This window comes from Polistes canadensis, unplaced genomic scaffold (assembly GCF_001313835.1).
Source record: "Polistes canadensis isolate GaletaPanama2010 unplaced genomic scaffold, ASM131383v1 scaffold_37, whole genome shotgun sequence".
Classification (NCBI taxonomy): domain Eukaryota; kingdom Metazoa; phylum Arthropoda; class Insecta; order Hymenoptera; family Vespidae; genus Polistes; species Polistes canadensis.
In genome coordinates, this window is record NW_014569584.1 from 128,718 (window position 1) to 154,572 (window position 25,855).

The 25,855-nt window shown below is 42.7% G+C and overlaps 1 protein-coding gene across 1 annotated transcript; it reads right to left on the reverse strand.

Annotated features, from left to right (window-relative positions):
* On the reverse strand, positions 1-24,859 carry LOC106784596 (neurogenic locus protein delta-like). The gene is made up of 6 exons (XM_014744326.1): positions 22,858-24,859; positions 20,198-20,500; positions 14,518-14,581; positions 9,612-9,863; positions 5,871-5,931; positions 1-2,675 (listed from the first exon to the last, which is right to left on the reverse strand). Exons 1-6 carry the CDS (start codon positions 22,915-22,917, stop codon positions 518-520), a joined length of 2,898 nt encoding a protein of 965 aa, XP_014599812.1. The 5' UTR covers positions 22,918-24,859; the 3' UTR covers positions 1-517.
* Between the last annotated feature and the right edge of the window lie 996 nt (positions 24,860-25,855).

Below are 25,855 nucleotides of genomic sequence, written 5' to 3' on the forward strand. Positions count from 1 at the left end.
AATAATAGTAAATAACAATAATAATAAATTAGTTCTGTACAAAGTTTTGTTTTGAGGCATGACAATATTATTAACATCTAAAGACGGGTAAGTGGCTAATATGCCAACCGCCCCCACAGCATATCGTTACTTTATTAACTCGATTCACGAGCTTCTATTTATAATAGTTAGTCCGTCGCTCGACTCGACGAGAGATCTTAATGATTATCTCACCATCGTTGTCGTGGTCGTCATCTTCGTCAGTGTCATCGTCATCGTTATTCCCCTCGTCGTCATAAATAAGACGTCTTTAAGGAAATACGAACGAAGAATCTGGGAGTCTTTCGAAGAGAGTTATTTCATTGATTCAGATTTTTGAAGAAGAATGAGGATCGACACGGGCTCTGATGCGTCGGGTGAAACGAGAACAAAAATTGGGGGAAGAAAAAGAGAAAATACAAGTTCGTTATTCGCGCGCTGTCTAATTGATTCGTGTCCCAAGCACGCGTTCTTTTGTATGTCACAGTATTACTCGAGGCTACACTTCCGTCGCGAGTGTTGTCGCTAGCGTGGTCGCGTCGTGCCTGTAATGATCATCTATAACATAAACACCGCAGGCACTGTCAACGACACCACCCCCGCCGCCGCCACCTCCACTGCCAGGTGGACCAGAACTTTCGGTCACCGTTGTCGGCCTTTTCAACAGGGTAGCTTCCGCCGCACAACAAGCATCGCTCGGAGTATTTGCAAAGACCGAGGATTTCTTGGCATTTTCGAGTACAGCGACACCAAGACCCAGACCCAGACCTAAGCAGTCCTTCTCCTTTTGGAAGAGATGAGACGCTCGGTGGGCTGCAGCTTCGGTGTTCAACTGTTTCGTCGTTCTTGTTCTACCGTCCTGAAGCACTGGTTCTGCTTTATAGCCCGAGCAGGAACTATCCAAGGTAACATCGGTCTGAAACGAGGAGTCCAAGTCATCCTGTCGGACGCTACTCGCGTTGTTTACACTTTTGTTTGCCGTCCATGTGTTCTTGATCATGTGGGCATCTCCAGTGCCAAGAGTGCAGACACTTCCACCAGCCGAACCGATCAATCCAGATCCGGAAATCGCACCTCCGCCCGAAACTATTCCACCACCGGTAACTCCGTTACCAACGCAACCACTGGTAATACCATTCAGAAGTCCGACATTACCAATCCCAACGGCCGATCCACCCCCAGTTGAACCTATGACGCTGTTGCTACCGCCACCGAGAACACCTCCACTACGTTTGCTCATGCTGCTGTGTACCGCATTCCTTTCATTCTGTAATCTCGCCTCCTCGTCCGCCTTCGCCTGTTCGCGCTTTTGCCGCCTCTTCATGCACATTACTGCGAGTGCTGCGACCAAGACAAAAGCTGGTACGGCCGTTGAGATAGTTGCTATCACCACTACGTGTTCGGTCGTCAGACCGGCGTCTCTAGCTTCGGCTGCAGAGGTTACGTGTTTCGATAAATTTCCTGACCAATAACTGGCACCGGAGGGTGGTACCGCAGCGGCTGCTGCCGCTGCTGCTGGTAAAATGGCAGTACCACTTTCGCTGGATGAACTTGCGGCTGATGCCACCGGTAAAATTGCCGTACCACCGAAACCAACCTCCTCCGTACAACTTTCTCCGTGCCAACCTTTCGGACACTCACAGAGAAAACCGTTCACTCGATTCCTACAGGTGCCACCGTTTTTGCAGGGCGCGCTAAGGCATTCGTCGACGTCAACGCTGCAATCCTTCCCGGTGAATCCAGGCTTGCATTCACAACGATAGTCATTCGTTCTGGAAATGCATCTACCACCGTTCGCGCATGGCTTTGCCAGGCAATAATCGACCTTATCTTGGCAGAGTCTTCCAACGAATCCAGGTACGCATTGACATCTAAAGCGGTTCACCAAGTCGACACACGTGGCACCGTTAAGACAGGGGTCGCCTTGGCAATCGTCGATGTTGATCTCGCAGCGATCTCCAGCGAAACCAGGAGGACAAGTACAACGATAATTGTTTACCATGTCAGTGCAGGTACCACCGTTCGTGCAAGGATTCGGTGAGCACTCATCCAGTTGGGATTCGCAATCGGTACCCACATATCCTGCTGGACAACGACAAATATAGCCGTTCAATGAGTCATCCTCGCAGATACCACCATGCAAACAAGGCGAATCTCGGCATGATCTCGATGTCATCTCGCAGTGACGACCTCTCCAGCCTGGTGGGCAAGTACATCGATAAGCTGCTCGTTGTAACTTGCTCGATGACGATGAGCTATCAAGAGAAGAGGAAGAACCCAAATGATGATGATGATTCCCGTTTGCGTTGTTACCGCCACTGGAGGATACGCTCGAGTTAGAGTATGTTGCTTCCATCGAACAGGAGCCTCCATTCAAGCATGGCTTCGAGTGACAGTCCAAAAGCGGTGTCTGGCAGTCCGTGCCGGTGAAGCCCGGCGCGCAAGAGCAGGTGTACGATCCTTGGCCGGTGTTAAAGCAGGTGCCGCCGTTCATGCAGGGCTTGTGATTCGTGCAGTAGTTTAGATCCTGGTTGCAGAACAGTCCGCCCCAGCCTTCGTCGCATAGACATTCCCAAGGCTTTTGGCAACTGCCATGAAGACACTCGGGATATCTCACGCACTGATCACAAAAGGCTCCTTCCCAACCGCTATGACAGCTGCAATTAAAAATGAAAAAAAGGAATCAAATATATGCTTGTTAATTCATCTCATTAGATATAAGATTCATATTATATGATTTTCATAAATATGTATCTCCTTCACGGTTATTATCAAAAGTCTTGGTATCCGTTCGAAACTCGTTTGCCTGTTTAAAGGGAGAGAATTCGTGCTCTCACGTATGAGAAGGAATCGTATCTAAATACGCTACGGAGGTAGACAGAAAAGAGAGACGAAGCGAGTGTTCGAGATAGCTACTGCTGTGGAAAAGTGCACGTTGTGTGCGAGGCTAAATATCCTTAGTGTATTTGACTCTGTGTGTGTAGACGTGAACACGCGTGCGGGAGGAGGTAAAGGGTGAAAATGTAGGTACCTCTACATATATCGAAGAACATACAAAGGTGGATAAAGGCTGTGTGAAGAGAGACGACGAAGGTACAGGAAGAGGAAGGGGTAGAGAAGAGGTATATGGTGGTCGGCCATTACGTTGTCCAAGGGGTTATATGGAGAAAGAGCGAGAAAGAAAGATGAAAAGAGGAGGACAGCCAGCCGGTCAGGTAACGAGTAGTAGAGAGGAAGGGGGAAGAAAAAGAGTGGGAGAACGAGATGAAAGGTGGGATGGTGAAGAGAGAAGAGGCCCGACGACGACGACGACTATGACGACGATAACCACGACGACGACGACGACTATGACGACGACGACGACGAAGACGACGAAGACGATTACGATGACGACGACGGTGACGGTGACGGTAGAAACGGTTGACGTGTGGTGGGGAGAGGATCTGTGAAGCGAGAGAAAGAGGAAGAGAGACAGAAGAGAAGGTAGAATTCGAAGGAGAGTGGGGATGAGTCGTCGAGTAGTGTTCCCACGGTTCGAGCCTCGGCACAGCCGTTCAGTATGCGGGTCAAGGAAAGGTTACGCTCCTGTGTGTGCGTGTGCGCGCGCCTCGCTCTGCCCACTAATACCCATCCGCCTATATATATTGGCGATCTGCGCCATGCCGCGCACGGTTGTCGAGTCGCGGCCGCACGAGCGCACTTCGGACATCGCATGACTCTCTACACTACTATACTATTAAACAAATTCCGTATAACGACGAGATTCGAGAGTATCGTCGCGTCGCGTCGTGTATAAGACGTTCCTCTGTTTCTCTGATGTGGTCTCCGATTTAAGTCGAAAAATTTGAATTTAAAAAAAACAAGAAAAAAAGGAAAGCGTAGAAAAAAATTTTAATTTCCAAATAAATCCGTTCTTTTGCTACGATCGTAGAAACATTGGAATGTTCCTACGATCGGATTAAAAGACGATGCTCAGATGGTAAACGTTCGAGTCCGTTCACTTTGCGTGGATCGAGGCGAATAGAACAGTATGTTTCACAGTAATACAGTACATTCATTTGAAACGCGGAGTAAGAGAGAGAGAGAGAAAAAGAGAGGACGTACAAGGATGCATAGTCTGTGCATCGTCATCTGTATTCAACTGACGAACGCACGGCCGAACGTGGACTCCGAAATTTCAATGGAACACCATAACCGTGATTCTTTCACGTATCACGAGCGGGGCCGATATCCCACGAGTCTCTCTCTCTCTCTTTCTTTCTTTCTTTCTTTCTTTCTTTCTTTCTTTCTTGTATTCTCTCACGACAATCGATCATATCGAGATTTTCTATAGTCATTTATAAAACAAATTCGTTGCTCGCGAGATACGAAAGAAAAAAAAATATTAAAATAAAAAAAAAATGAAGAAAACGTCGTTATTATTATTTTTTTCTTTTCTTTCGTTGTTAATTACAAAATTACGTCGGCAATTCTCAATCATAAATTATAGAGAAATGATGGTAAAAAGAGGATGAGGACAAAGACGAATGCGTGTACGTTAGTTTATTTAAAACGTATTAACCCAATTACAGTTGTATTGGGAAACATCGAGCTGGCATATTATACCTGCATGGCGCCATGGATGCGCGCATCATCAACATAGTGCACTCTTGTGAATACTCGCAATCTAATAGGGGCACGAGAATCTCTCTTTTCCTTTTTTCCTCTTTTTTTTTTCTATCGCTCTTTCCTTTTTTCTGACAGATCGCGAATCGTGAGCTCTACTTCTTTTTTAAAACGCCATGCGCGTTCCGAGCAATGCTTCTAAAGAAAAATTCCTTATTTCTTATCTATTTCGTTATAGAACAAAAATGATAAGAAAATTGATCAAGATAGAGAGAAAATGAGAAACACAGAAGAGGGGAAAGAGAGAGGAGGGAAAGTTCTAAGACGGCGGCACGTTGAGTCAACCGTAAAGAAAGAGAAAGAGAGAGAGAAAGAGAGAGAAAGAGAGCCAGTGCCTGCGGCTAACGGGACAATTAACCCCGGTCGTAGAGTAATTAGATGATCGAGTTAACTCCAAAGCCCGGGTTAGCGCCGGTCGGACAGAGATTCGCGCTCTGTCTCGTCTCGTCTCCTCTCTTTCTTCGTTAATTTATTTTGCTACGATACAATAGCTTGTAAGTTAACCAAAATACGTGTATTTCGAAAATAGAAAGTGAAGGGTAATAGTACGGAGGTTCAACGACACATGGCAAAATAAAAAGAAAAAAGATTGAAAAATGAAAGAAAGACTGGGAAAGAAGAATCGTCTAGTTGGCTAAGAAAGATCGGCACCTTCGAACGGGCCGAGTTGTTCGACGGAAAGGAGCCGAACGCTTCGAATTCTTCGTTCTCTTCTTCTTCGAGCATGAAGAAGCGCGTTCGCGTATATATGTCGATGTATGCATGTGGCTGGGTGTGTGTGTGTGTAGAATGCGTATAGAGAAGTTGGAAGGAACATCGAGTCTGGAGAACGTGGTACAGGTATAGAAAAGTCGGTATATACAGGGTGATACGATAACTATTTGCCAGATAACTGAATTATTTTCATTGGTTCATTTTATACATCAACAAAATCTATATACAATACGAAAGTGTTAACGTATTTTTTTCGATGATTCAGCTGTCTATTATATGAAATGCATTAACATTTTTTTTTCTTTTTTTTCTTAAAATAAGTACCTAAATAAAAAAATTGTTTTTCAATGGCAATAGTTACTGACTCACCCTATATATATATATATGCATCATCTTCTACAGGTACGTTCATGCATGTAGAGATGCGCGCAAACTAGGTGTACATATATACGTATGTATGCGAAGATACTTACTTGCATTCGTTGGGTTGACTGCAGTGTCCGTGCTGCTCGTCGCATCCGGGCAGGCAGCGGGCTGAAAGGAGTAAGAAAAAATCCAAAAGGTTAAGGCAACGCTCCGCGAGAGGTCGATCGCGTCCCTCACGACTGCACGAGAGATACCTACAAACTTCTACGATATATACGATGCATATACACACGCGTATGGTAGTCACCGGAGAGTTGGATAATTTACGATGGATCGGAATGTTGAATAAGAGAATCGAAATACTCTTTCGATTGTTCAGCCCTCGTATCCTTTAAAGTCGACATTATTACTCATTAAATGTTCCATCAGTCATAAAAGGAGAAAAGAAAGATGATGCTAATCAATTATAATTTTTTGTTTGTTTGAAAGAACAGGAATGAACATTCCTAAAGAGATATGTATACGTTAAATGAGCTGACCGCAAATGTTTGCGGATTCGTGCGTGGTTAGCAGGCAGTGACTACTTCGATTACGCGAGTTCCGTAGTTGCGTGCACGTTCCCTCCTCAATCGGGGTCATGCCATCGCGAGAAAACGGACTCGGAAGAAAGGGTTAAAGGTAGGCGAGCCGATGATCGGACGCCGAGGACCGTAACCTTGGCACCAAGTACGAACAACGCCAAGATAGAAGAACTATTCGAGGAAGAACGAACAAAATAAACAATGAGTTGAAGCGCAGTGATTGAAGACGCCATTATATATTTATAGATCTCACGGGATACTTTAGTCCGACTCAAAGAAGCATGGAATCAGTGTTTTCGAGAGAAAGAAAATAAAGAAAAGCAGAGAGCAACAAAAAAAAAAGACAGCTTTTTTCCCTTAGACTACCTGCAGGTTGGGTACTCATTGTATCTTGCACACCTTGCTCTCAAAGAAATTGCTGAATGCGGAAAGATCCGAAAAGTTGTGCAGGTAGGTAGAGATAATAAAGAGATGAAGAAAGACTTTGGAAAAATATCGTCGCCCAAAGAGGAAGGACGCAGGACGAGGTCGTAGTTAAGGGGATCGAAGAAGAAGAGCAAGAGAGAGAGATAGAGATAGAATGAAAGAAATAAGAGGAGCAAAGGGAGAAGGTTGCCAATGGAAATGGACTGTGAACGTGAGTTTGGTGCAGCTGTTAGTTAAAGCACCGACCTTCGCAGCAGCTGTCAGGCCCACTCGCGCATGGCCTCGCGTTGCAGCTGCCTTTATTCCCCGCAATCCCCATGTAACGTCGTAGTACCCCCGAAAGAGACCGTCTGCGGTGCCGAAAGCTATCTTCGTGGTGCAAGCTCGAACTACTACTAGTCACCCTTACTCATTTTTAGCCCCTATTTCTATATCTCGTTAACCCCTTGCGCATAGTCGCTTCCCCGAACGAAAAACGTAGCTGTTACGACGTTAAGTCGTAAGGGGAAAATAATTCACGTGCACCTCAGCTGCTCTCGTGTCTTTCCACTTTAGTATTGAGTTAGAATGATGAACGGGTTTTATGATGGCTCGTGCGCGAACAAGCTCTTTGCTTCGGCTCCGTAAGCACGCTTTCCTTCGATCATGAAACTACATGAGGAGGAGGACGACTTGATGATTTTATACATCGAGGAACATTTCTAGCTAGCGAGTGAAAGTTCGATGCTCCGGTATAATAATGCGTTCCGAAAGAACGCGTCTTGCCACTTTTCGTTCGACGTTCTTCGAAATCCTTTTTAGCGAGTGAGCTTTCGAGAAAGAAAGTGGGCTCTAGAATTTATACAGGATTTTTTTCCATAAAAATTCTTCATACCTTTTTTTTTCTTTTCTTTTCTTTTCTTTTCAATGATTAGAAACGATACAAACATTATTTTATTTCTCACGTTGATCGTGGAAGACTTTCTAAGAGTCTTGGAATCAAAGAGTTCAATCGCGTTATTGAGATCTCGTATAAACGCGTATATATAAGTACGTACGTGTATGCGTCTATATATTCTTTTTTTCCGAGATTGTGAGAGAGAGACAGAGAGAGAGATACAGAGACGTGAGAAAAGATCGGCCGATCGCAGTAAGAAGTGCGTGACAAAAGCGAGACGCGCCTTCCGATTCTTGAAAGTTCCGATTCGCAAAACCGAGCACGAACTCATGATTCCTCGAATGCCGGGGAATGTAACGAAACGCGAAGAGAGTAAGTAGTCTATTAGTAATCAATGCGCAAACTTTGCCGACCGGTCGACTCGTGCTCTCCTCGAGAAGAAAAGGGTGCAACGACCGATAGCCAGCGTTCACGATCGGAGACCTTTATTCAGCAGCTTGACTTAGCTATCAAGGGTGAGATCGAAGTAGCCTCGGATTTTCGGATTCTGCCTTGGCACTTGGCTACCAACGGGCTGGTCAGTCTCCAGCCTCGAGGAACAGCCTCGAAAACGAGATTGCGTTCCGCCTCGATGATCCCTCGTGATACGAGATACCTATTCCTTCTTATAACTCAATGTTCTCTACGTAACCGTTACACTAGAACGAGCCCAATACGGTCATACGTACGTGTATAAGCTGAATAAACAGTAAAAAAGAACAGGTTGCTGCGTACGAAACAAGGTGGAGACTTTGAGAAAATCACAAGGTCGTAATGGAATTAAAAGAATCGTCAATATCTAGATTGTCCATTTGAACTATGAAATATATCGAATTCTAGAAAAAAATATATTCCAAATGAGAACATCTATGCATACTAGCTGAGGAAAAAGTTTTCCGTGAAAAAGGAATCAAGTTATTCAAAAGGAATGTCTAATACAACGATTGGCAACGCTGAATCCTCCCTCAGCGCATCTCTTTCGGCGGCCAATTCTTGAGGAACTCTGACGTATATGTGTGTATCAGAGAGAGAGAAAGAAAGAAAGAAAGAACGAGAAAGAAAGAAAGAGAAGGAGAGAAAGGTCGGAGCGCGTGCATGTGCAAGGATCGGATCAGAGCGGGGGCGGGGGTGGGGACGGGAGCGGGGGCGGGGGCGGAGAGACGGGGGCTGCACGCCTTCGTCGTACGCTCTCGACGGGAGGCTCAGGTACGCGAGTGAGCGGGAGAGCAACAAAGAGGATCCCGAGACGGGGGAGAGAGCGAGAACGAGAGAAAGAAAGAAAGAAAGAGAGGGAGAGAGAGAGAGAGAGAGAGAGAGAGAGACCAGACCAGAGAGAGAGTCTCGCGTACACGCGCTAGCCAAGCGTGGGAAGCTGCTGCACGTTCTCGAGCAGCTCGCTGCACCGACGTTGCACCGGCGTTGCACCGGTGCGCCGACACACCGAGTCGTGCCGATGCCGTAGCCGTAGCTGTAGAATCTCGCCGACATCGCCGAGTTTGGTCTCTCTCGGTCTAAGCCGTCAGCGTACAAAGCTTCGCTTTCGGATTCGCTCGAACGTGACAAGACCGAGAAAATAGAGAAATAGGAGAAGAATTTCATTTCGTGAATCTCTGTCTAGACAAGCCCCCAAGATCAACTAGTGGGCCTCGCTCCTGTTGCTGTTGCTGTTGCTGCAAGTACCATCGGCTACTACTTTTACTTTCAAACGCGGAACGCAGTTCGGTACGACGTTTACGTAAGCGGCGAACAAAACAAGCCGTATACGATTTGCATTTAATCGCGGTAGGAACGATAAAAAAAAGAAAAGAACAGAAAAAACAATATGAAAAAAAAAAAAAAAACGAAGGTTGCGTCAATCGCGTGCAGTCGTGATGGAAAAGATACGAATAAAGTCAAATGACGAGTACTGTGATAAGAAAACTTACGAGTAGCACAGTAGTCACCCTTCCATCCGGAAAGACAGACACGTTCACCGGTAGGGCTGCAACTGTAATGACCAAAGTTGTCATCTCTAGGTCTGCAAAGATTTTCGCAGCCCTTTCCATAATAATGTGCCGCACACGTCACTCTATACTCGTAGACCATTCGTGAATGGGCACTCCTATGTTCTTCCTCTATCCATTCCGAGCCCACGTCGAGCCACTTTTGCGTGGTTAGCCTGGTGATCAGTACCTTTTCTGCAAAATACATAGATATCGATTAATGATCAAATACGTTACTTTTCTTTCCTTCTATTATGTTTATGTTTGGTTATTATTTTAGGTACACAAATTAATCACGACTTTTGACAAACTACGGTAGAGAGTTTATGAAAGGGAGTGAGAAAGAGAAAGAGAAAAGATGTAATTAGCCGTGCGGAGCCCAAGCAGGGGCAGAGAGTCGACCAATGATGCGTTCCAAGTGTACCGGCTCTTCGAAAGAGAAAAAAGACGAGTAGTAACGTGAGTGAGGGGCGTGATGAAGAGAAAGAGAGGAGAGGCCGGACGTTCGTCCGCTATTGCTACTCTGCTGGCGGTACGCATCCGGCACAAAGAGAGTAAGCGTATACCACAGCGAGAGAGAAAAAGAGAGAAAGAGAGAGAGAGAGTGAGAGTGAGTGAGTAAATGAGTAACAGAGAGAAAGAAAACATTGTGGCTCTCTGCCTCTGGGAAAGAGGCGTTCTCCGTCCTTCTCTCTTCTCTCTTCCTTTTCCTCCCACTTGCTTACCTGTTTTCTGCGTGCAAAAGGAAAGAAGTAGAAAAAGCAGGCCCCATAACCTTCCGTCTAAACGTATTATCATAATAGCCACGTAGATTAGGATGGTTCGATCAGGTGCACCATCATCGAAAAAAAGTCCTGTCTCACGGCAACAGATCTTGCGGGGGCCAGGGATTACTACTAGTACTAGTACTACTACTACTACTACTAAGTCAACTACTTTTTCTAATACTACTACTACTATTACCATTACAACTATCACTAACACTATTGCCAACGACAATACGAGAACAAGAGAGTCTTAGCAAGAAGCAGCCAGCTGGCTTCGTTGATTCTCATCGATCTTAGATGATCGAGTGAAAAAGAGGGCAGATCGTTCCGTAACACTAAATGTAATAACGCTCGAAAGACCTGAGGCAGATCGATCTTTTGGCTACGCCACTGAAGGTAGCTAAAACTCAACAAAAGAACAAACACTTTGCCCGATGGCGTGTCCAGGGATAGTTAAAGAAGGAAACCGGCCTTCCTTCCCAGAAGGAAAGTAGTATTTCGTTGCCGGCGAAACGGGAGTCAGAGAGAAGCAGTTTATTGGCCCATCTCTTCTTCCCAGGTGATGCTCTTACGAGTTCCGAAACCATCGATGGGATCCGACGTCTGCTACTATTATTATGTACACTACACGCATATTTAAACATTTGTTTATTGTTCTTAGATCATCGATCATTAGTAAATATTACTCGATCAAGATTTTGACAATGGGATAATGATTATATATTCCTAAACAAGATTAGAAATACGCTGCTGGAAACGTAAATACACCGGTTGTATATTAATATACCATTGATCATTATTACTACGAAGAAAGCATAATTTCTATTGTCGTAGCTTCTCTTTCTTATATCTTTTACAATTTGGACCATTGACCGTGAGGATGTATACATACAGTGTTACACCGCTTGTAAACACCCGGTAAGCTCGAGGCCAGTCCGATTCAAAGTATTCATTAACGACGGTAGAGTGCCGTGAGTAGCCGGAATTTTCTATTGTTCATTCAGAAACGGCCGATTGCCGAAGTATAGCCCGAAGCTGGCAGGTAGTTCAGTAGTTTTATTTCTATATTATTTAACCAGCTTTATCTTTGGCTAAACAATGATGCAATAGAAATTACTTAACCGTTACAGTTTCATCTTTCTGACCCAAATTTATTTAGCAACCGGTTGTCAAAGTCAAAATACACATTCAAGTGAATGAGAAGGTTGTTCAATCACTGTTTATGTTATATCTTGATGCACCATTAAAAAAGAAAAACAAGAGAAGAGCTATCACAGAAGAAACGATCGATTAAACTTTTCGCTTTGGATCATCTCGAGAGTCGAGTGCATCGTGAGTGGAACGACTTGCATATCACCGCTACTGTCTCCCCATCGAAACCGAACGGGAAAAAGAGAGAGAGAGAGAGAGAGAGAGAGAGAGAGAAAGAGAAAGAGAGAGGGTCGATGATCGACGATGACGTAAGCTTCGCGAATGTCGACAAAGTTACTCTCAGCTTGTGTGTTTACGTGTTATAAGGATATCATTATAGTACTCGATCGTAGAAAGGAAAATGGGATAATTTAAAACTTTCCTAATTGCAACTTTATATTTTTAAACTCACCGAAGCTTTTTATTACTACATTAAATAAGGATGTGATTATATATATTTGTTTGAGATTTCGTAGACTCTTTCGAAAAGCGAGTATAGAATGTTTGTATATGTATATGTATATGTATATTTGCGTGTGTATGTGAAATAAAGAGAGAGAAAGAGAAAAGTGGGAGGAGAAAAGAGAAGAGTAGACAGAGGGTGAGAAGGGGTGTGAGCCTGAGAAAGGAAGCAGCATCCGAGCAGCGCATGGCAATAAAGGGTTCGCTTCGCCTCCGCGTTGTGGGTATTATATTATACTCGAGGCACACTAGACAGAGAAAGAGAGAGAGAGAGAGAGAGAGAAAGAGAGAGAGAGAGAGAGAGAGAGAGAGAGAGAAAATATCACCGACAAAACGGTATACGATTTAATGTCTCGATGATAAAAACCAAAAATTCAGACAATCTTAGAGCAAAGTGAACATTATACAAAAAGCTAGATACTCTTTTCTATTTTTTAATTTAATTCACATACATCTATAAATATATATAATTGTTTTTACGAATTTATAATAACACATTTTATTTTCCTTATCAATTGTTTCTATATTAAATTAAATTAAACAAATATATATATAATTTCATGTGTAAATTAATTCTTATTATTCATATTTACTGTCTCAAGGAATAATCGTAACGCGTATTTAACAAGACTTGAGATCTCCGTTTCATTCATTTGTTCGTTCATATATATATATATCTCCCTCTTTGTATTTGAATTCATTCATACACACACGGGTCCGCCGTTCATTCATCCGTCCGTTCATAGAAAATCTACACGCTCGCGAGGGCGGAAATAAAGGGCGAGTAGTTCTCCATTAATATCTCATCGACGTCATCGTGTTTGTCTTTTAACACGCGAAAAAAGATTAAAAAGAAAAATGTTGTTATTAGGGATATATATATACATATTCTCATGTCGAGTTTCATTGTTAGACACGAAGGACTTGTTTCTTGTTTTCGGTAGGTATATACGAGTTTGTTCACTCTCAGGACTGGGTTTAAAAACGGAATAAGAAGAACGCGACTACTTAATTTCTTCCTCGAGGTCCTACCGTCGGTAATTAGTATCTACCGGTGCGGGCGGCAAGAACGGAAGTTACACGCGGCCGCGCGGTGTTCTCATGCGCGACATACATACATACATACATATATACAGAGACGCTCGCTTGCGCGCAAGAATTCGTGTTACACGCGTGTATGAAAAGTCAACGGTTTTTATATTCTATCCGTTTGTCTATCTGTTTGTCTGTCTTTCTTTTCTTTTTCCTTTTTTTTTTTTTTTTTAATCTGAAAATCAAAACGATAATGATCGATCAATTAAATAAATTCGATCGTCACATTTGTTTCTTAATTGAAAAAATTCCAAACACATCGAACAAGAATATAAGTATATAAGATACTTATACGTGTATACGAATATATGTAATACAACGTGTTCTAACGTAAGTTCTACGAAGGGTATCGCGTTACTCGCACGAACCACGAGTAGTTGAAGGTGGCTGCTGCTACGATTACACAGGAAGGAAACACTAGTGTCTATGGGCGTCCTCCTCTCAGCTCTTCTTTTATCCTCCGCGCGTATGGTAGCAAGAGGACGCCGGCGGATCCATCGAGATGTACTTTATGCATGCGCACGTGGACGTGTTGCGGTAATAACTGCGTTAATACGACGACGAATATAAATGAAAACAGGTCATAAAAGCATCAACCGAGGAACGCTAGGAAAACGAGGAAGAGAGAGAAGATATAAATTACTTTTTCAATTCATTATAAACAGAAGTTTGTTGATAATGAGAGATGATCGAAAGCAAATATTGTAAGAAAAAGAAAAAAAAGTATTAAAGAGGAAGCAAAAAAAGAAAGAAAAAAAAAAAGAAAAATATAAAAATGAAGAAGAGGTCTGGCTCATCTTCCGTGCGTTCAATGACGAAAAGCACGAGTCAAGACAGAGAGAAGAGTCGAGGGTTGTTACTGGGAAAAGAGATTCGAAGTTTTCGTCTCGTGTCTCTGGTGAATGTCGTGACAAGGCCGGAAGTCGGTTCTCGACTAGTTCGGACACGATGCACAAGACACATCGAGATTCAGGAGGGCAGCTGGACCGCACATGCTCGCGGTGTTTTTCTCTTCCTTTCTCACTCTTTCTTTCTTTCTTCCTATCTATCTATCTATCGTCGAGAACTTTGCCAGGCAGCCAGGCATAAGCGTGTGTCACGCATCAAGAAGGGCTCGTGCGTCGTTGGACGACTAATTTTATGATAATCCTTTTCTCTCTTGTCTCTCTTATATTCTTTCTTTCTTTCTTTCTTTTTATTTTTATTTTTTTTTTTTTGTATGAACTACTCATAGACACACGCAAGCTCACTTTCGAATACCCCTTAACCCTCACTAATTAATATCGTGTGGACACGCGTGAAGGTTAATGCTTTAAGAAAAGAGAAATATTACTCACCGAGTGAATGATGCGTTGTATTGTTTGAGTCGTGATAGGCCTCGACGATCAGAGAAAACGTTCCCTGCGAAAAAAATACAAAAGATATTCATTTTATTTGATATATTTTTCATTATTTATAATAGATGCAAGAAAGATTTATATAATATTATTTATTTATTTATATTGCGGTATTTATATGTTCTTATTGAAACATTAAAATATCCAACTGTGGTTTGTAATGCTTATCAAATAGAAAAGGGACGAAAGGATCTGATTTCAAATATTTATTGCATTTTCCTGGTAAAAAGGGAAGAATAGATAAAATAAAATTAATAAATAAATAATATATAATATGAGATTGATAATCATTTTTCTTTTGGCATTTCACTGTCAGAGGGTAAAATCATTCGACATAGACGGGAGTTGTTGCGCATTCATAAATCTGTTTACGATCGGTAGTGTATAGCGTGTAACGACGCCGTGAAGAGTAATATACGACGGTACATATTGTGTAACGAGTACGTGCACTACACGTACGACTACTCTGTTACGTGCACGGTGATAATACGACGTTTAATTATTAACGTCACACGTATGATGAGAGTAAGAGAGAGAAATAGAGAGAAAGAGAGAGAGAGAGAGAGAGAGAGAGAGAGAGAGAGACGCTGGTATTATACACGACGACCTCGTTAGTCGCTGCCGCACGTTGAATAATAAATGTTTATATCCGGCCGACGTCGCGTAAACGAGCTGCTTTCATCCCCTTTGATAATAGTGAGCCCTGTGATAATACACATTATGCACGAAGTATTAAAGCAACGAAATATATATAAGAAGAGAACAATAATAATATTAAAAAAAAAAAAGAAGTAAGGAAGAACGAATATAATCCGTTAATGCCGAATAATATTTTTTTGCTAATTAATATTACGAATATGATGTAAATTAATCATAAAATGAAAAAGAAGAAAAATATATATAATATAAAAAAGAACTAGGAATATATGGTCCAGATTGAAAAGCATCTCGGCGCTCTATTAAGCGATTCTTACCACGCGGATTAAATTACAGTAATTCAGTCCCACCTTATTCTACTCTACTGTTTGATCATTCGAGCGTCACCGGCTATATTCTTTAACAGTGCGATTTGTCTTTGGCACCGACTACTTGCGTAGAGAGAGACAGAGAGAGAAAGATACCCAGTCCGCAAAAAGATTCCGTTAGCGTACCGGCAGAATCTCAACTATTCTGAGATTCTTCGTGAAAGCGCATGGTGGAAAGGAAAATAAAAAGAGAAGAGATTGCAAGGAGGAGAAGAAGAGGAAGAGAGAGAGAGAAGAGAAGTAGCTGAACGCCCTTTTATTTCGTGACAAAGACGAGAGGTAGGTAGGTAGGTAGAAAGAGGTAAACTTCGCCGATAGGGAAGGAAATAAATTGTCAAGGAGACAAATGCCACCGTGATCGCCCGTTAATTTATTACGTAGATCGAAATTATGTCGGCAAAAAAGCTGAAAAAGCTCGGCTCGGTATTCGGAGAACAATGTGTGTTCCTTGGGTGTGTGTTTCGAGGTCCGGTTAGCTAAGAGAACTCTTCGCGACCAAAGTTAAGAAGAGAGAAGCTATGGAACCGAAGGAAGAAAGAAAAATGAGAAAGGCAAGCGTAGGATAGAGAGAGAGAGAGAGAGAGAGAGAGAGAAAAAGAGAGAGAGAGAGAGAAAGAGGGAAGTGGGAGGAGGATAGCGAGATAGGCGCAAGATGAAAAGAGGAAGAAGAGAACGGTGTTTCGTCGGCTTGAACTCAACAGAAGGAGAAAGAAAGAGAAAGAGAGAGAGAAAGAGACGGAAACAGGTGAACACTAGTGGTGGGAGCAGGACGGAGAGAGTGAGTAAGAGCGAACGAACGAGCGAGCGAGAAAGATTGAAAGAGTGAGGGAGAGGGCGAGAGAGCTCGTTCACTCGGGAGTCTGTTCCCACGGCTGCGCGGCATACCTCCACCTTCTCTCGCCTCTCTTTTCCCTCTTCACTGTACTCTCCTTGAGGTAGTAGCAGTCGTCCCTCTTTCTCGGAGCCAGTGCGCTCCTCTTTCGGCCTCTCTTTTCCCTCTCTGTTCCAATCTCGGCTCTCTCTCCCAGCTTCCCCCTTTCTATTTAACTACTTCTCTCTTTCTTTTACACGTACACGATTTATTATTATTATTATTATTATTATTATTATTATTATATTTATTGTTATTATTATTATTATTTATTTTTTTTTTTATTTTTGTTGTCCTTAAAATTATTATGAATAATCATGAAGTAAAACGGTAAAAGAAACAAACGATTGAAGTAAACGTAGGGGAGAATGATGGAAGCAAGAGACACCACCAATGTATCCTTTTGCCTCCGGCCAGACATAACGTGTTACGTTAATGCTGAGGAAGTCTGCTAGTAGTCTGGTAGAGACTATGGTAATATGAACGTGAAATAGGTCTGATCCGAAAAGAGAGATCGAACTAGTGGATGGATCCCTAGCAAGCTAATGTTCATGATACAGTGTGTTAACGATCGCCCGTGGAAATATACAGTCAGTTAGAAAAATATTAAAGAATATTTTTTAATTGAATACATTTTTTTCTTTTGAGGTCGAACGAAAATATTTAGAAATTTCAAATAACTATTGAGTAGTGTGTTACGTCTGAAGTATGTCAAGAAATTATAAAATACATTTATTTTTTTTTTGTTGAAAGATCTTTACGATTATATTAAAACGATAAATTTTATGATATAATTGATGATATAATTAAGATTTTGATAAATATTTAGAAAAATCTCAACACGTATATAAAGATTATCATATGATATTTACAGCATTTAATAAGATTTACTGAATGGATAGAGATATACATATTTGTTGTTTTTAATATTTATTGATAAAAAAATAATAAAATGACTTGAGAAGAAAATTATTTCTTAATTTTTCATCCGCGTTTCATATATTAGACATTAATATTTCTCTATCTATAATCAACAATTCAAAAGCACACACTACGAGTAAATTTAAAAGAGTTATTCAATTTGAAAAAGTGAAATATCTTTATAGCTGCTCACTGTAGATCAGGTGATTTATACTTCGAGCTCGATGACCCCGTGGTGCGTTTGCACCGATCACTATGTCAGTTATATATCTCCTCGTGTACTTTTCTCTTACGAGTTTCGCCGAGCGTTCGTGCACTGTTCGTGCCACACAATCTCTTTCTCTCTCTCTCCCCCCCCCTCTCTCATTCATTTCGCTGATCCTTTCTCAAAGGAAATCGAAGAAAAGATCATCGATCCTGCTTGCCTGCTTGGTTTTTTTTATTTCTTGTATAACTCCGTTAAACAGAAACCGATCATAAGCATATAGCGTGTTATCGTTAATAGGCGCACAAGGTGGCGCTTCTAGCTCGAGGGAGTGAAGGGGATGATGATGATGATGATGATGAAGATAATGATGATGATGATGATGACGATGATGATGATGAAGAAGAAGAAGAAGAAGAAGAAGAAGAAGGGAAAAGAGGTCGATCGCGTGAGTTTTGTAGCTCGCGGTGAAACTACTAAAAATAAACAGAACTACGCGCTCTTGCGGACTTTTAGAAGCCGAATAGACGAGTCTATCGAATAGCGAGCAAACGAACGAACAAGCAAACGAACGAACGAAAGAACATTTCATCTTCCTCTTTCTCATAGCATAGAGGAGAGTAATTTATGCTAAACGTTTCGCGTCGTAGAAGTCGCGCATCGTCGTGCGCCGAGTCAGCCATTCATTCGGCGTCTTTCTCCGCTCCTTCTTCTCTCCCGGACGCGAATCACGCAGCCTTTTCGGCCGTGGGACCACCATTCTTCGTCTTTCTCTTTCTTTTTCCCTTTGGGCCTACCTTCTCTAGTCGTATTCTCTCTCTTTCTCTCTCTTTCTTTCTTTTTCCATCCCACATTCGGTTGACACCGCATCCTTTTTTCTTTCTCTCTCTCTCTCTCTCTCTCTCATTCTGTTTTATTCTTCTTTGAAGCAAACGCACGTTCCGCGGACATCATACCGTGTTGTACATACGCACATAGCGTTACTTCGAGAAAAAGAGAAAGAGACAGAGAAATGAGATAAAGAGAAAAAGGCATAAGAGGGAATGAAGTAAAAAAAAATGTGCAAACTCACGAAGCTCTCGCTTTCGAGTTTCTCTCAGTTTTCTAAAAATATCGTATTTCTTTGAATCGTTCGGTTGCCGCATTGAGAGAGAGAGAGAAAGAGAGAGAAGCGTAAAAAGCGCAGAGTACACGCACACCTGAATACGAGTTAGGAACGGGGATCGTGTATGCGATCTTGTCGAGGCAAGGCAAACGTACGACGACGTGATCGATTAAAATGAGTACTCTTCTCGTACTCGTTGAATTTATCGTAACTATTTACGCACGATTTTTGTTATCACCTTCTCGTATATCTCATCATTTTTATTTCGATTAACTTTAAGAATATTATTATAATCGGTATGATCATGTTCACGACATTAATTGTTTTTTATTTCATCATATTTTTCAATACATTATGTATCTTTTTTTTTTTATTGATATTTTCTTTTGGAATACTCTTGTCACTTCAGACTCGACATAACAGACTTTCGTAACGTAAAGCGATAATATATATAAACGTGTCTGAAAGAGAACGAGAGTATAAAGGAAAACGGAAAAGTAGATTCGTGTAAGACGAAGAGATGGTGATAGAAAGAGACTGGCTGCTGGTTTGGTGTGTGGAGTGTGAACGCGCGCAGGGGGCGCCATATGGGTTAGTAAAATTAACTCCGTTTGCAAGAGAGAGACACGGCGATGAGATGGAAAGGAAGAGGAGAAAGAAAAAAGGAAGAAAGAGAGAGAGAGAGAGAGAGAGAGAGAGGTGGGGCAACACACGAGGGACGTATAGAGGCACAAAAGGCCTAGCCATCTGCCAGTGGCACACTGTGCACTACCAGATAGCACATAGCTTGAGCTATGTGAGAAGTGCCGATAGGATCAAAGTATTAATCCTAGGATGCATAATGTTATCTGTTACTTTATATATATACCCGATTACTTCTAAGTTTCTATATGTTAAAGAAATCTATATAACAGACAGTCATCATACGTAAGATTTGTCTGTTGAGTATAAATGTCAATTTGTCATGCGTATTAACTGAATTTATATTTACTACTACTTTTAGTGAATTTGGTCAAGCATGTCATCTAAATTCGTTAAAGTCAACAGTTATATGTTGTAGGGTCCCAAACCGGTGTGGGTCCCATAACGAACAACTTCCTCCATCATAACGATCATAACTTTGTGTACGGCAACACTCAACGCTGTTTTTCAAATTAGTATTTCAATGTTCCTCGATCGAACTAACCTGACAATTATCTCCAACGTAATATGTTATTATGGCAAATTACAGTAAATAGATAGTTTCTTTTAAAAACGAGAAAACCGAGGAATAAACAATAATAATTGCAACGGTTAAAACGGGGAAAAGACAAATGTTATCGTTTCTATTATTCCCTTTTTTTTCTCATTGACAGTGCATCTGGCATCATTTGTTATATGATCAATTTGATTCGTACTAATGTAAGTCAAGCAAATGAAACAAATGTGATAGCACGGATAATAATATGTAAATTGTCTATGAAAATAAGATAAATATATAATAAATAACTTACCGGCCATGTGAACTCGAATGGAAATCTGATAGGGTTAGTAAAACTAGGTAGGGCGACGTTTGGACTAAGATTAACGATGTTTTCGCCGAGGACAGGTGTAACGACATCTCCATAAGTGCACGGTGTCGTTGTGTCAATCTTCACTTGGTATTGCTTTAAGCATACCCTAAACCTGGTCTTGCAAGCACCTGAACATTCGCCTGTTCTTGAGGTAGTGCCTGAACAGCACTTACCAAGACTATCCTTTCCGTATTCGTTAAGGAACGACTTCAACCTTAGTTCGAACACCCCCGAAGCGTTTACCTGAAAAAAATGTGCTTATTTAATCGTTTGTAATATCACAGAGCTTATTATTTGGGTTTTATTCGATTCTTGCTCGATTAATTGTAAGATGTGATTATATGTTTTAACGAGAATCGCAAAATTTTCAAAGTGACTGCAGAAAAAAGAAAAGAAAGGAAAGGAAATAAGAAAGAGGAAAAGAAAAAGGGAAGACAACATCTGTCGGCAAAACATGGCTCGCTCGCTAGTTGTGGTTCCATCGAAAGGACAGAAACGACGTGGGGTCGAGACGATACGACAGTCGCGAAGAAGAAGGCACGAGACACCGAAGGTCTCGGGGCTCGAAGCACGCGCGTGTTTTTGCGCACGCGTATGGCGTTTGTCAAGAGCAAGTGCGCGCGCGCGCGCGCAATCGCGTCTCCCAGGAAGCAGAGAGAGGAGAGAGAGCATAAGGAGAGAAAGAGGGCCGTTACAGAGTGAAAAAAAACTGTGCCTTTTCGGAGTGTATACGCACGCGCGCATGGTACTTTTGCTAGTGGGCGGTTTCGTGTTAATAAAAAAAAAAAAAAAAGAAAAGAGAAAGAAGGAGGAAAGATGTGGCCCGTAAATACATTAACACGCGAGACCGCGCTATCTCCCTCTTCTTTAACAAATTAATGGCAAACCTTCCACGGTATGTAAACGATCAAGGGACCGGTCTCTTCTTCTTCCTTCTCCTTTTCATACATTTTACGTCGGTTTCTACACCCTTCGGCACGTTCATTAAACAGCACATTTAACAAATTAGATTCGTAACTAAGGAAGAAAATGATAGTCTTTTACCGAATAGGAAACACGACTTTGTGCCAAGTATTACGGAAGAAGACGGAAATAGAGTAAGTATGCAGTGGTGGTTGTTACAACAAGCCGATAGGCGCGATACACGCCTTTCGGCTATTTGAACTTGCAAAGAGGTCGCTGTGAGCGGTCACGTGCTTGATGCACGTCCACACCTACTCGTCGAAATAACGAACTAGCCTTTTCATAGGACACCTTCCCACCCTCGACTACGTCATCTCGGAATTCTGCAAAAACACTATATCTTTTATTTTAAATATAACATAAGAAAGTGGAACTATCGAGGAATTATTATGATTTATAAATACGATAATACTTGTTGCGTAAACATCTTTTAGGTACTCGACATTCTAAATAAAACGACCTCTGAAAAAGATGGAGGACAAACGTCAAAATCTCATTTTTTGTTCATGATATCTTTCGATGACTCTCATTCATTAATCTGGAATCTATTTTACGATGACTAACGTGACGTCAATGATTAAAATGTATGAGAAAAAAATACATGAGTATATTTCTTGGCTGGTATTTCTTGGAATAGTCCTTACTAAGCCGAATGTAATCTCATCGGGAAAAGGGTTGTAGACGCGCCGGGAAGATATCTCGATGAGAAATTCTCATTTTTGGCGCGCTGGAAGGTTATTTAGGGAACGAGAATGGCCGCCGTTGCGTATTCTCGGAACAGGCCGTCGGTATGTTTCGTCACAAAATCATTTCAAAGGACGTGCATCTTTTTCTGAATAATAGTTGTCCTTGTCACACTCCAAAAAAAAAAACGGCATCTTGGAAACAAGCAAAGCGCGTCTAAAACCTTTGAACTGATACTATCTTCGATGAATGAAGGTCAAATGGAAGAAACAACCATTGGTAGGTATACCAAGTGAAGCTTGGGCTCTTCTACCAGCAAAGAGAGCTGCTTGCGCCTGGAACGGTCTCGAGAAGGGGGAGGAGAAGCTAGACACTTCTAAAAGAGTGGATCCAGATTTAGAGTTGCATGCAGCGTATCTCGATACTTTTTCCCCCGCCTCTTGCCGGCGCACGGTAAGAGAAGGAAAGAGTCAAGAAAAAGGGAGAGAGAGAGAGAGAGAGGAAAAAAGAGAAGAGAAAACAAGAAGAAGAGTATAAATTGAAAGAAACATCTCCCAGGAAGAATAAGCTTGTTGCGATCCAGCTGGCCATGTAGTAAAAGAAGAAAAAAAGAAGAAAAGAAGTAGGGATGTTCATGCGTAATGCGAAATAAAGTTCGGGGAATCTCTTCTTGAAAAAGGGATAACCTATCATCATCTATTTATCGCAAGCTTCAAAGGGAAATATATAACTTGCTGTTCTCTAATCGCAACGCGAAAGTGTAATCAATTTATTTATTTATCCTAGTTCGCGTATTTACATCGTCATTCACACATCTCAGTGTGTTTACAGGTTCAATCAACTATTTCTAATGCAAAGTTTCTGTGTCCCCGTGGTAAAGGGCATCTCAAGCAGTGGCATATTCTCATTGTAGGAAGGTAGGAGGGTAGTAAACGTATACATATGAAACTTACCACATGGGGTGACGGTAGAAGCACGGCGGCAACCGTCCACATTAACATCATGGTCCACATGTTTTGGCTAATCGAAGCCTCCAAATGTTTACGCGTCTATTGTGCGCGTGGACCACCGTGGTGATTCGTCTTTTGTCCGACTTACTGTCGGCGTTATCTTCTTCCGGTAATAGCTTCGCGAGGCTGCATAGCCACGATAACGTTCCTTCCTCTTCTTTCTTTCTTTCTTTCAGTCGAGATATATTCTAGTAGTCCTTCTTTTGCTAATTCTGCTGCTGCTGTTCCTCCTCCTCCTCCTTTTAAATATGCGTATACACCGTCCGGTATTCGGAACTCGCGAAGGTTGACGGCGTCTTGCCGTTCGTAGCACTTATCACTTACTCTCCTTATTATAGATTTTCCGAAAATCGAAAAATCGTTGAATTTTGTAATAAGATTTTAAGGGAATATCGCTTAATTACTCCCCTTTTTATTTCGAGCACACGATCACTTCACACTCCCCCGATATATATCACACTTTATTCCTTTTATTTCTCTAACTTACTGCAAAGAGTAAGAGAGATAGAGATAGAGATAGAGAGAGAGAGAAAGACGCGATCCGAAAAACACATACATGTATAGATATATAGATATAGATGGAGATAAAGGAAGGACGACGCCTCGATCAGGGGGGAGGGGTCAAAGCAGGGAAGAGGGGTCTCTCTTCGATGTTTCTTCCTCGCTGTTACGTCGTTCCCACGCTGAGAAAGATAGCGAGAGAAGAAAAGAGGTCCTCAATGCGATAGTTCGCAGATTGTCGTAACGTAGTAGCAGTAAGTAGTAGTAGCAGCAGCACTAAGCACTACTTTAGCCATGAAAAATTGATAAATTATAATAATAAGAAAAATCACGAATAGGACGACAATTCGCCACGAACATACTTTGTTGCAGAAATATACGCGAATAGCAGCACCGAGGAGAAGAGAGAAAAAAGGGGTAACACGTTCTTAAACACTCTTCTCCGCGCCAACCGTCGCAACACAACGACGAGTCGCCGTGCACTGACTCGCCGTACTGCCTTGCCGCACTGTCTCGCACACACTACTGACACGAGCCGCCGAGTCTGCCCTCCTTGCAGCAGGAAGAGCAAGTGAGAGGAAGATAGAAAGACAGAGCGTGCGAATAGCGGTAGTGATGGTGGGGAGAGGTTGAGAAGGCCCAGGAACGAAGAAAAGGGTGCGTTGTCGCTGGTAGGGCAGGACTTGCAGCAAGACCAAGCTGGAGGTGGAACGTTTACAAGAGGGAGAGAGAAAAGCTCTGCTTTCTTGCTCCTGGCGGGACTTCCAAGAGGGAGGAATGACTTTTCGTGGGAGGCAAAAGAGCGAGCGAGATAAGAGGTAAAAAGAGGAGAGAAGGAAAGAAGACGAGTCACGAAAGTCGGCTCATCGAGAACCAAGTACCACTGGATCCACCGGCAAGAAATGTTCCCTCCTCTGTACACTCGTTATTTTCCTCTCTCGCGTGAAAGTAACTTCTTCGTACGCTCGTAATATCCCTCTTCTATTCTTTCGTTCGCTGAGAAGACCGTATTTCTCTCCTCTCGACTTCTCTCTCTCGTCCTAGTGGTTCAAAATAGTTGCATCAGCGCCACACAACGGGGAGAACGGGAAGCATCCAGACATTGACTAACTGAAGACTCTCAGGGCACACACTGTATCCGATTGGAAGGCCGGCAGATGGCGAGGTTGATCTACCGACAAGACGCGAAATTATATGTGCGCGTGCGTGTAGTTACCGGGCGCGAAACTCACTTCTCTTTGAGAAAGTTTGCGTTGTTCTTATCCTACTCGTCGTCCTTCTTTTTCTAATTATCGTTTATTTGGCGTATTATCACGCGAACTTTTATTCCCGATATAAATGACACCGTCGTCTTTCGTGCGTAAACAACACTCGGTGCGCGTGTTTCTCGCGTTTTCTATGAAAGACGAACGTATACGCGAGCGTGACAAGAACGAGTTCAACCCTCGACTGAAGGCAGTAAGCCGGGAGCACCCCTACTTATAATTGTGGTCCCGCCGGCTCCCCGTAGAGAGGGGTTGTGTGGCAGAACGCGCACGCTAGAGGGGTGACGGGCACAAGGAGCGGCTGCGTCAGTGGCAGAGTGCGACCGTAGGGACTCTGGCTGGTGCGCAGAGCAAGAGGGGAGAGAAAGAAGGCAGCTGCAGGCCGGCTGCACGCGCCCACCCCCACCACCGTGCCACGATCTACCTCCGCCGCGCGACACCCTGGCCACCTCACCCTTTTTTCCTCCATCTACCTCTCTCGCTCTTTTCTCTCCCTATGCCACTACCAGACGTACCCCATACCTTTCTCTCTCTCTCTCACTCTCTCTTTTTTCTCTTTCTCTTTCTCCTATCCATCTCTTTTTCTCTCTCTCTCTCTCTCTCTCTTTCTTTCTCTCTCTTTCTGGACCCGCTGGCACGCGCCGCGTCCTACACTTCGTGACGTCACACTCCCCTCCTTTTTTCAGCGAATTACGCTTCTTACGTGAAGCGAGACTAGCGACGATGCGTGAAATCGGCCGACCCTCCTCTCTGATTCGACTAATCTTTCCGATTTACCTCGCACATTCTACCCTTACCCTTTTTTTACCCTTATTCGCAAAATAGTTTTAATTATGCACGTATTATCTCAATTTCGCGAATTTCGCGTGGTATTTGAATTTCCCTACGATCGGAATAAAATATTAAAAGATTCCTATTCGAGACCTTTCTGTTCGTGACGTCATATTTATCAAATAGGGTGCGATGAACCCTAACATGCTCCATACGCGCCAGTGTTCGGGGGTGACAGATTATTACGGTGCACATACTGCCTCCTGCTCGAGGTATTGTGCTCGGAACATAATGCTCTGGACCTGTCTCGAGCACGTATCGATGCGATCTATTGTTCCCCAAAACGAATCGCACTTTTCGTTCTTACTCCCCGGTGTTAGCTATTACAAGCTCGACCCCCGCCA